Here is a 12,890-nt window from a genome sequence, read left to right as displayed (position 1 = left end):
TATTTGAAGTTTTAATTAAACTTTGTTTTGAAATTAAATTTATACAAAATGTGCTCATTCACTTAGAGTGTTAGCTACTTTTAAGTGTACTAAGTACAAAAGGTCGTGTAGTATATTGATACACACCTGTCTGCTATGAATGGTTGACCGTCTAAAGTAGGGGTTTCCAACTGGCGGCATGGGGCCGCATCTTTTTTTTGTAGCCCGCGAACTAAAATATATTAGTTGTCATTTTTTTGCGGACAAATTTCGTAAAAAATCTATATGGGTTTAAAATACTTTTTTTGTTAATAGAAACCTAATTTCTTCGTTTCTGTGAAATTTAACATACCAACGGTGCAAGAAAAATTATTTCTCGGGTTTCGCATACAAGAAAATATTTATTCAAATACAAAAAAAATCGCGCGTGTTGCTCTTTTTTTCCCTTCTTTTGTATTTTGTGAATATAATTCAGCGTGTGTGTATCAAAAATTTTCTCGAAAAAATTCTCCGATTTACTTTTTTGAAACCACTCGTTTTGGACGAAAATATTTACACACACATTTGTAAATTTTAAATGTAAATTCTCTGGTGGTTGCAGCAGACAAGCCTCAATTTTCTAATTGAGCATTTTGTGTGGTACTATGTAAGTTTTAATACCAACCTTTTTAAAGTTTTATATCTTAACAATTAGATATCTGTTGCACATTAATTGTTTAATACATAGGTGCTCATTAAAGTTATTGTAGCCCGAATTTTTATTATTTATTTAATATTTTTAAAAATATTACTAAGTAACAATTAAGTATTTTTAAAAATCTACTTCTTATTTTAATTTGTAATTCAATACTTTTGTATTGTACAACTTGGTAAAAATCTGACAGTAATATTTAACATGTTCCTTCAAACATCCTACATAAGAGTCCTACATAAAATTTTGATAAAGTTGCGGCCCGCCATTTGCTTTGCGTTTTTAATTGTAGCCCCTGGCCTCATGTAAGTTGGAAACCCCTGGTATAAAGCTGAGAACAGATGACGCTAGGGATTGAAATTCGTCGTAAAACTTCGAGGTTACGATTTCCGATCGATTTTTACGCCTAAGCTTCAAAAAGGGCTCCATCCAATATCATTACTTGAAGCGTTTATAATATAACGCCATTTTCCAATTTAAATTTCAACCAAACAAACCACATACTCGTATATGAATTCTGAAGACACCGCTAGCATGCTATGCCCGGAAAGATGCAACCAACCAAAAAAATATCAAACGGTGATATTTTACACAAATATAGCCAAATAAGGGATAAAACTCAAAATATGGGCAATTTTACAACTGTTGTGATATTGTCTTCAATTTGTTTTCGGCTCACAAGCAGTTAGAATTTATAAATTACAGGAAACTCTTATGAATGGTAAAATTAAGCGTTAATTTAAACACAAATCACATTAATATAACTTCCTAGAATATTAACCATGTTCACACATCGCCTCGTAAGCATGACATAAGCGGAGGGATACACCGGAAGTTTTTTGAATTTCTTCCGGTTTTAAGAGGCTTGTTATTTTTTACATTCAGTCAACCATCCATAAACCCTGGCTCTTTTCCTGCACTCCACTGGATTTCTTAAACAAAATATGATAGGAAATTTGCTTACTTAAATTAAAAATTCACCTCCAACAATATTATTTTTGAAAAAAATGAGTGGTCATAATCTGCAAGAATCAGAGACCCAATTGAAAGGCTTCCGACAACTAATACTCAACTCTGAATCTTTGTAATTATGAACCCGATCCAGAAGACAAGGGAGCTCCTGGATCAAGTATTGGGAGAAGTTTGCCTTCGTGGAGGACTTTTTGATGGAACTAACTCGCCTTTGAGCTACATAGAGAGGAAAACCAGTAGAACCTCCCACGGTTAGCATATACTTAATACAGGAGTTCTCTTGTCTTCTGGATTGGGTTCAAAATTACAAGGCTACGGATTTGAACATTGGTAGTCATAAACCCTAAAATTGGGGTCAGCTGTTCAACGACGGTTATAAAATAAAATAAACCTACTAACGTAAAGCTAACATTGAACAAGAGCTCTCTGGGGTATATCTTAAGATTACCCGAGACCTTTCAGTAATCACATTTACAATTAAATATAACAAATCAATGCCTCTGGGGGTACTGGATTGGAGAACGATCGTTCTCTGATCCAGGTCAAGCATTACGATATGTGGATGAATGAATGGGTCCGCCCTATAAATGGGTGAGTGGCTGAAGACGAATTCTTGGCCGTAGATGGCTATACTACTCTACTGTGCAAACAGACCAAGAAACGCACCCTCTGCCTTAAATTTGCTCGGTTTCACCAAACAGGCTTGCTAGTGTGGCAAGTCGCATTATAAACAACAACAACAATAATTAAATAATGTAAACATATCAGTGGGGGGATTTAAAATGTGAGGTCAAGACAAGACCAGTGGTCGGAAGTAGTGAAACCACTGTAGTCGCGGCTTTTTCGTCGTAGTTTGTAGCGTAGTGTGGTGCAATAAAAAAAAAGAGCAGTGAGATAAAAAAAAAAGTATTTTGTAGCGATTCCCGGAAACTACTTTTAATGTTAGCATAGTAAAGAAATAAGGTTCTAACACAGCTAATTTTTCGAATTTGATGGGTAAAAATCCTCGCGGGTCCGTCAACGGACGGCATGAAAATGCCCCTGTGGCTGAACGTTAACAAGAATTAAGTATTTAGAATCACATATAACTAATATTCAAGCTAGTCATTACGAATAATAGATAAAGTATCACTTTGATCAGACTTACACTAGCGAATGAACATCCGTGAAACGTAGATGTTATTTCAAAGGAAGAGGACAAATTTTAGATGTATTTAATTTCTTACAGGGAAAAAAAAAGAGCATTAAACTAGCGAAATTGCAAGTATTTGATAATTCCCCAGAATTTTTTAATTTAAATATTCGCTGTCGAGAAAGGCATAAAAAATTGAAGGCTAAATGAATAAATTGAAAAAAAAAAATTTGGCTCATCTATATATTTCTTAATAATTCTTCATGTTTAATATAAGCTAAATTTTTACTCAAAACCATTTTGAACATAAGTGTAAATTAATTTATTCGGCAAAGTTCGTCTGCTTCAAGTAATGAAGCAGGAACTACGTTTCATAGTTACTCCTACTACTATAAAAAAAAAAGTCTGTTCAACGAGAACTGATAGCGGAAGTAAACATAAGGGTTGCTATTTGATCGCCAACGTTTGCTACTTCAGCGTTTTCTTCGCTGAATGNAACTGTATTTGTAACGAAGTAGTTGTGATAAAACACAAAAATAATGATGTTTTTCCAGTCACTCATATACTTTACTTTTAAAACGCAGAAATTTTTGCTTTCAATTCATATTCATGAACAAGGGAAAGAAGAAAAAAATTAATCAAATCTTTATAAATTTTAGGACTTTTTAAATACTAATTTACAAATAATTTACAGAACTAAAAAATAGGAATTATCTTGTATTTAACTTCTTGTAACAAGCACTTTTTGCAACTTGTCTAAAGGGAAAGTTTCATTATAGCAACAGGAAATTTCTAATTTTTCTTCCTAAGTCTAATTTTTCAATCAGTGTTGAAATTCCCAAGCTTGCCCTTAATTCAGTATGATTTTTTTTTAATCATTAAGAATATTCTCTCTATAGATGCATTGCTAAGTGGCACAACCATCTTCAATTTCTGAAGTTTTGGCAATTTTAACACTCCATTAACTGTATTTTCATTTATTTTGGGCCAGGCATAATCTAATTATTCACAGTTGGATATTTATGACGGAAGTTTTTCACCATGGTAAAGAGCGAACTCTTGCTCAAATTTATCTTGATCCAAGTCTAAGTTGAATAACTCAACAAAGTATAAAACTGAAATGGATTTTGAAGTACAGTCTAACCTCGTTAAAGCAAAATCAGCGGCACTATCATAGTTATTTCATGTTAACCGAATTTCGTCTTATCCGATAAATCACGAGTGCCACTCCAGAAATATTTCAAGACTGAACTTGTTTTTTGATCAATTAATCAATTTTGATCAATTAACGGTGTAGCGCTATTTTGAAGAATTTTTCAGAAATTTGTATCTCATTTTCCATGAGAATGGCCCACATATTATAGCAAAGATAGATTATTTTTCTAAAAAAAGAAGAAAAAAAAATATTTTTCATCATTTCATTATTTTTTACAGCTAAAAAAAACTTATTTTTTACACTAATTACTAAAATACACTAGCAAGTTTTTCTTTGAGCCATCCATATTTCTACTTATTTTACACTTCATCATCAGTAATGCTTTGTAATAGATCCATAAATTTGATATTTTAAAAAATAATCTTAATTTAACATTGCCCACTATCTCAAAATATTAGGGGGGGGGGAAATACTAACTCAAGCAGATTTAGATAATAATTCGTGAATGAAAACTTAATTTGAAAGACAAATTAATAAATATTTAATGGTGGACAGAAAATCATTCCACAGCTCTTTTCTCCAGACTGATTTCAGTCCTTAGGACTGATGAGTGGCACCCATGCCGATACACCATGAAAACAATTTCTTACGTACTATTAATACATGTTATGTGCTACATTAATGCATGCAAACAACGCTATTATGAACCAAACAAATTAAAATAAGCTTATAAGTTTACTTAATTAAACTATTTTATTTTTATATTTTTACTATTTTAATGATTTGCTCATCTGTTTCTTCTAACAAAGGAAAAAATATAGTAATAGCATTCTTCAAAATGAATGATTAGGATTTTATTCAAAAGTTTATTATCTGGAGCTGTGTCCAGTTTCTTTTCATGTTAAGCAATAATCAGCTTGAAAATTTTATGTTAAACGCAACAATAATTGATTGGTGACTCACGGGACCAAACACAAATTTCATGTAAAGCAATGTTTCACGTTAAGTGGTTTGCGTTAGTGAGGTTCAACTGCATACTGTCAGAACAGTGGAATGATCAAAAAATGTTTATATCGAACAGAAAACCTTGATGTTTGGATGCATTATTTGTATTGCGCACAACTAGAAAGAAAAACTTATTTAGTTATCTACTCTGTTATTAGTAGAATAGAAAACTAAATAAGTTTTTAAAGTAAGTAAGAAGAAAACTGCAGTTCATTTGATGTCATTACTGTTACTAGAAAACCGACGAAGTGTTTCTTTAAAAATTTCATGAGAAAGTCTTGCAAAACACTTAAAGGAACTTTACATAAAATAAATATAATACCTGGAAAGCTATCGATTCGAATTTCATCATTTACACACAATATTTTCTTTTTTCGTGGAGACCCATAGAAAAATTGCCATTTATTTAAAAAATTATTTTATTTCAGAAATTTTTTTTTTTTTAAATAAATGCACATTTTTAAATTAGATGAGGACAGTCATTTTTAAACACATAAGAAAATATTGACCTTTAACACACAAATAGGACCCCAACATCTCTAAAGATAAGTTTAATTCAATCAAACACGAACAATTTACACGAACTGCCCTTCTTTGATAATGAACGATTTCTACATGATTCGAATTTCATCAGTTAAACACAATATTTATTTTTTTTGTGCAGAACCATAGAAAAGTTGCCATTTTTTTCATAAAATTATTTTATTTCTGAAAATTATTTTTTTAAAATATGTGCACATTTTAAAAAATTAGATGACGACAGTTATTTTTAAACACATAAGAAAATATTGACCTTAAACACACAAATAGGAGGACCCTAACTTCTCTAAAGATAAGTTTAACTCAATCAAAACAGCCACATATTCTTTGACAGTGGCTTCTGAATTGATAACACCACTTTATTAAATACAAAACTGAATTATTAAAATGCAGAGCCAAAGACACTCGTCCAACAAACCATTACACCTGGACACTATAAAATTAGATTTAATAAAATATTCAGACATTCACTGGTGTACATTTCAAAATAAAGTTTAAAACATAAAAAATTACATGAAAATGGTATTCATGTTTTATGTGGATCTCTTTCAAAATAATTCGAATTAGGGAGAAAAAAAATCTAGTAGATTTTACAATAGAATAAAAATTTTATATGAATTATTGAACTTCGTACAGCATTGTTTAATAGTTTGCATCAAATTACGCAAACTATTGAATTCCATTTTACACATGTAATTTCTCAGAGAGTTTCAAGTGTTTTATTCTTTAAATTCAATCAATGAAGAGATAATATAGAAATAATAAACGAAATTAAATAATTTTAATATGTGTTTTAAAATCATGTTATAACAATTCAACTTTTTATCTTTTACTTATGTCCTATTTACCTGTTTAATTTTTTACTAATGATTTATTTATTTATTTTTTACTAATATTTTATTTGTTTAATACTAATGCTTTATTTATTCTTTTTTTTGTTAACTGAAGGAATATTTAAATAAGTATCATTAAAATGCATTTTACTTATCTTATTCATGGTACATGAAGTAAAAAGCAATAAAACTAAAACAACTTTTGAGATACACTTTATTTTCACAATCAAGCTAAATACAATAAATATAAACAATTCATAAATATATTTTTTTCCTTGAATTTTCTACTGTATCTGAATTATTAAATATTGAAGATAATATTTGTCAGACCATTAAATTACTGATTTTGTTATGTTTGTATAAAGTGACAGATTAGAAATATAAAGGATATGTGCATCAATTACAAGGACACATTTAATAAATTTATTAGGTTCTTAATTTTCGTTTATAATAATAAAACTATAGTTGTAATAAAAAAAAATTTATACAATAGATGCATTATGAATAGATAATAAAATTGGTCGTTAAGAACACTGGTTCATTCCCAAACTATGAAGTGAAATCAAATTGGCCATTAAGAGCACCATCTCATTCCCAAACTTTGAAGTGAAATCAAATTGGTCATTAAGAACACCGGTTCATTCCGAAACTATGAAGTGAAATCAAATTGGCCATTAAGAATACCGGTTCTTTCCCAAACTATGAAGTGAAACAGAGTTTCAGAAATAGAATCAACCCACTTCATTATTACATTTTTCAAAAATAAACAGCACATGTTCTATGAACTAGTTTTTAAGGAAATAAATGTTGAATATCTTGATGCAAAAATTGTCTGTGACACAGATTATTATCTGTTCAGAAAAGTATATATTTTAAGTATACTATTTCAATTTCCACTTAAAATAAGGATGTAAACCAAAACACAGCAGGTGCTATGGTATTGTCTAGAAACATTTTACACAAATCGTTATTCAATTGATATGATGTCACTACAACACTATAATAATTCAACTCTACTTTAGTTTGTAAAAAAATTTTATAAATTGCTCACCATCTATTGCAGTCTTCTATGCATCTTTGATAAAATTATAGATTGAGGTGAATGGTTCAAAAGCTTAAGCAGGATACCCATTAAATTTCATTCCTTGACTTTTCCAGGTATGTTAGGTAAATTTCAATGAAAATCCATACTATATTTTATCTATACAATAACCAAATTTTCATTTGCTTTATTTCTAATGTCAAATATTAGATTTTGTGAACAAAATCATATAATATAATGAGAATGGAAACATGGAAAAGTTTCACTAAAAAGTTACATTTTTATAAAATAATTGTAATAGATGTTAATATTATTTAAATCTAATCTCAATAACTGATTACTGTTATTGACAATTTTAATACTGGTTATTTTCAAGGTATGACACAGGAATTTTTTAGGTTTTTGTAAATAAATTCCAACTTTCCCTGACTATTCCTTGATTTTTAGAGTTAAAATAAAATTTCCTGATAATTCCAGGTTTTCCTTTTTCTCCCTGACCTGTGGGAGTATTAAGTATTTGCGTCATTTTTAGACATTTTCCAAGAATAAGCATTATTTTGTTATCCTAAGATAATTCCATGCAAAAAATAACTTTTAGTTAATATTTATTATTTTATTTAAGAATGGTCGAAAAAATTTTGAATTAAATTCTGCAAGTACATGTATATAATTTTTGCATCATTTTAACGAACATAATTTTGCGGGAAAAATACCAGCAGTTTTTATCAGGAAACATAATAGTAAAGTAAGTTGTCTCGCTACAGCGGCTAAATATTTTACGTTTTTGAGCCATGGCTCACATCAGTTATCCTTTCCATGTTGCTCAGTAGGTAAAATTTTTTAAAAATATTGGATGTAAAAAGATCAAGAAAAATTATTTAAGTTCTTAAAAAAATCTGTAATTACATGAGATTTCAAACATAAAAATCTAGGTCTCTTGCAAATAATATTTGTCAATTTAAAAGACTTTTCCAGATTGCTGTTATTCTAAAATAAGGTATTTGCATCGTGTTATGAGTTAATAAGTTATCTTTAACACTAAAAAGACAAAAACTTAGTATATGCCTATATTCCCTAAAAGCAGTCAAAATGACTGGATTGTAAAAAAATAAACAATGTGTAAAAAAATTTGCCTAAAATTAATTTTTAATATTTTTTATATTATTTACAGTTGTATAACAAGTTATTAGTAAATATTAACAATAAAAAAATTATATGTTGCACAAAATTATAAGAAATTGTCATTATATACGTAATTGTTTTTCTAATTGAAACTAAAAAGCAGTCAAAATGACTACCATAGGCAATCTAGTGTTAATCAATAATCAACACAAGTTATATTTTCTTCATATTCCAAAGAAAATTTTATAACAATTTTTGAATAAAATATTTCAAATTTCTCTACAGATTATAATAATGTATTTTATGACATTTTTGTTAAGTTTTCCATTATGTTTATTTGTGTGAACAAACTAGTGAAATAATTCAATAAGTTATGAAGACTACTTTCTAAACAATAAATAAAGTAATTATGTTTTTGTCATTTGACACTTGTTCATGTGATTTCAAAACTCATATTGCATTTTTTCAAAATTGTACATTAGATGGCTAAAATTACATTAATATAAGCTAAATAGTTAGTGCACGGATAAGAGAGACTAATTCAAAAATAGGGAGAATTTTTTGGATTTTGATTAGTCACATATTCTGATTAGTCTCCAATTCATTTATCACAATTTTTGGAGAAAAAAAAAACATTTAACCTTTAAATTAATAAAAATCACTTTTCTTTCCTTTTACTAGTTTTATTTTGCACTAAAAAAGAAAATTTTTTATACACAATATAGTTACTTACTGATATAATTATGCAATAAGAATGTGTTCTTTTTGTTACTTACTACAAATGTCTGAAATAAAATTTGAAGTGAATACATTGATTTAAATAATGCATATATTTCTATTAGGTACATATCATTTTGGCTGTTTACATCAACATGTGTATTTATAAACAACGAATTAAATTTGGTCTAACTAGAGAGTAAAAACAGAAAATAATTTTAAAATAATAAAATTGCATGATTAAAATTAAAAAGCGTGAAAAAAATTCAATGAGTTAAATTAAATTAAATGCATAGAAAAATAAGAAATCAATATATATTATATTACAATTTAAGAGTTAATAATAAAGTTTTTTAAGGATTAATGAGAAACAAAAACTAAGACAGAATTCTAAGACTTACTATTTTTTATTATTTTTCTAGTAAACAGTCAACAATTCTTTTTTCTAAATTATTTCTATTTTCTCTTGATACCTAAATAAAAGAAAAAGAGATATCAAATTATTCAATAAAAAGCCAAACATCAGTATGTTATTAATTAGTTACAATCAACAATTTATTTAAATAGTTTATTTTTTCCTCTTGATCAATACTAAAAGATTCAATATAAAATAAGAATGTTAATTATGCATAATATAGAGATACGGAGTAAAATATCATGCAATGGGTGTTATTTTAAGATGAAAAAAATTATAAATTATTTGTATATACTTGTTTACTAATAAGATGCATTTGAAAATCATGCAATATCCAATAATATAAACTAAAAATGCGTTGAAAATATATTTCTCACACAGTTAAAAATTAATTTTAAAAAAATTGTTGATTAAATAACCTTACCTTTCTTACTCAAGTAAGAAATGAAAATGCTTCAAAAATGACTTCAAAAATGATTTCTACAGAAGCAATTCACGAATGTTTTGGAGAAAGAAAGAAAAAAGGATTTTTCATATCTAAGTCAATTAATATCAATATGCATATCTAAGTCTTAAATCATATCTAAGTCGATTGTTAGAAGAAACCAATTTTGTTGTTGATGTTCAAACGTACAATTTGTTTCCAGAATAAATATCTTTAAAGACTATGTTTTATAGATGATTATGTAATAACACATGCACTTATTACAGACTCTGATATAGTTGATAAAAACAAAAACAGAGAGCATTACCAATTATTTTGTTAATAATTCTCTCTAATTTGTGCAAAAAATCAGTGTACTCCTATCGGTTAATTACTCTTCAATAAACTTTTTATTTATTTGTTTTCAACAAAATCTGAAAATATAAGTAAATCAAAGTACAAAGATCAGAGAAAGTGAGTATACTTTTTGAATTACATCTGAACCACAATATTTTGGTCTTCTTTTAAGTTTATAACCGTTAGAACCTTATTTTTTAAAGTAATTAGTTGTATTTATGCCGATAAAATGTATCAAAGTTGTTAATTTAATACAAAAGAAATTTTATTGAAAAGAAATATATATTAATTTGCATATTAACAGTAGAAATTTATGCTTAAAAAACACAAATAGATATAGATAATAGAAAATATCCATGCATTGTACAATTTTCATAAAAAAATTTCCTAACTGATTATGTGAGCTACTTTTAACATGAACATATTTTCTGCCCCCTCCCCTACAAATTGACTACGAGGCTTGACAGTATTATGTTCTGTTTCATTGTAATGCAGACACATTGATTTGTGCTTAAATGTTACAGATAATTTTCAATGATAGGAGTCCAAAAACATTTATGGTGGTCATAGAAATCAGAAAATGAAATTAACTTACTTCAATTAACACAGAAAATGAAATTAACTTACTTCAATCAACAAACAGTCCTTTCGATCCCTCAATTCATTCACAAAAGACAGCTGCTTAGATACAGGAATAGTTGCTAAAATTCTTATATCTGTCCTTGAAAATGCTTTCTTAACCTCTTCTAAAAATGTTTTGCTGAACAATTCCATTTTACCAATTTCATCCAAAACTAAGATAGAAGCAGCCTTTCAAAAGAGACAAAAGCAATTAATCATGTTACTAAAATACGAGTATAAAAATCATGGTTGGCTAATTTAATTTAAATAGGCTTAGATTAAAAAAAGGCAAGGTATGTTATTTTTTTTAAAAAAAAAATCTTTAGAAACATTTACTTTTATTTTGCTATGTAATTTAATATTAAATTAATTCTACATAAACACTTTAGTTTGAATAGAACAAAAATGTTTTTTCTCATAAAAATGTCAGATTTTCAGTTTAAATGTTGATGGGAATCTGCCATTTTAAAATAAACATAAATATGAAATTTTGAAATGTTTGCATGTCATTTGGGCTTGAGTAAAAATATCTGCATACACTAGAAGATCTATATGACACAATTCTATGAATCGCATTAACTTTAATCTTATAATATCTAAGGCAAACCAAAATAGATACATTTGTTGGATTTTTTTTTAAAATGCTCTCAATTACAATTGTTTTTCTATAAAAAATAATTTTTCCACAAATAATAATTCTATAATAATAATAAATATGCAAGATATGAGACATTAACAAACAATGTTGTCTTAGTGTTATTCTGATTTCTTCGTTATAGCTAAGTAATGCTTTTTTCTTTCGTTTTACACATTAAAGTGCTTTTACTTTTAAACTAGTCTTATCCTATTTACTTATCCCATTGATTTTTTTCATTCGTCGTTGAACAGCCGACCCAATTTTGGGTTCATGACTACTAATGTTCAATTCCGTATTCTTGTAAATTTGAACCAATCCAGACGACAAGGAATCTCCTAGATCAGTACCCCCAGAGGTTTTGATTTGTTATGGGAACATGGAGGACTCTGTGACTCAACCGGCCTGGGATCAAACCTATGAACTCTTGGACATGGTCCCAGTGGCCTAACAACAACTGATGAAGGGGTGAAATACTCCCCCCCCCCCATCATTTTGAATATCTTGCAAAATGCAGCACATGAAAGAGCAAGAATCTCACCGAACCCAGCTCAGTAAGCGCACATGCAGACTCGCAAGTATTTTATCCAACATGTAAAACGATTAGCGCCTTCATACCCTACCGACTGACGGTAAGCATAAACTGGATTGTGGGTGAATGAATTGTGAAAATTTTGAACAAAACAATGCGAAAAGCACCCTTTTGCAGAATACATGGTAAAGGAAAGAAAAAAAAATTATCACTTTTCAAAAACACCCAATGAAAAAAGCAACTTTAAGGGCTTTTAAAAATCGAAAATAAGCACTTTTTAAAAATGCTACGCACCATGTTAAGCTTTGAAGGCTGGCCATATTAACAGGGGTCTGTCCAGACATTTTGTGAAAGGTCCGTTTTTCGTGAAATTGTGAAAAAAATTATTCACATTTTTTCAACCAGGGTCCGCTTTTATGAATTTGTACAAATAGGGTCCGTTATTGCAAAAAAAAAACAACTTTTTCAAGGAGTTTTTAAATTGTAAAGACATACAAGATGATGCTCAACACTGTAAAATTATAATTAAAAAAATTAAATTTAAAAAAATAAACAATAATTGCTGCTTCTAAATTAGAGATGCAACATACAAATATTTGGTATTCAGCCTATACTGCTGAACGCAGAATATTAATTTCGGACAAATAATGGAAGAATCGTCTGCCGAAGACAAAACTTAATTCGTTTACATCCATCTTTCTTGTTTTCTGCCCTGGAA

The 12,890-nt window shown here is 28.5% G+C and overlaps 1 protein-coding gene across 6 annotated transcripts in view; it reads right to left on the bottom strand.

Annotated features, from left to right (window-relative positions):
* The window catches only part of LOC107440692 (cancer-related nucleoside-triphosphatase), a 46,460-nt gene that overhangs the window by 26,092 nt on the left and 7,478 nt on the right, over window positions 1-12,890 (bottom strand). The window contains exons 4-6 of one of the 6 annotated variants that reach the window (XM_071177898.1): window positions 11,013-11,195; window positions 9,591-9,662; window positions 6,506-9,257 (exon numbers count right to left, since the gene is read on the bottom strand). In XM_071177898.1, the coding sequence (XP_071033999.1) occupies window positions 9,600-9,662; window positions 11,013-11,195 (246 nt within the window). In that variant the 3' untranslated portion in view covers window positions 6,506-9,257; window positions 9,591-9,599. Of the gene's footprint in view, window positions 1-6,505; window positions 9,258-9,590; window positions 9,663-11,012; window positions 11,196-12,890 lie in introns of those variants that run through there. The other 5 variants (XM_071177899.1, XM_071177900.1, XM_071177902.1 and 2 more) reach the window with 5 other exon arrangements.

This window comes from Parasteatoda tepidariorum, chromosome 2 (assembly GCF_043381705.1).
Source record: "Parasteatoda tepidariorum isolate YZ-2023 chromosome 2, CAS_Ptep_4.0, whole genome shotgun sequence".
Lineage (NCBI taxonomy): Eukaryota > Metazoa > Arthropoda > Arachnida > Araneae > Theridiidae > Parasteatoda > Parasteatoda tepidariorum.
This window is presented reverse-complemented; position numbering and strand designations above follow the sequence as displayed.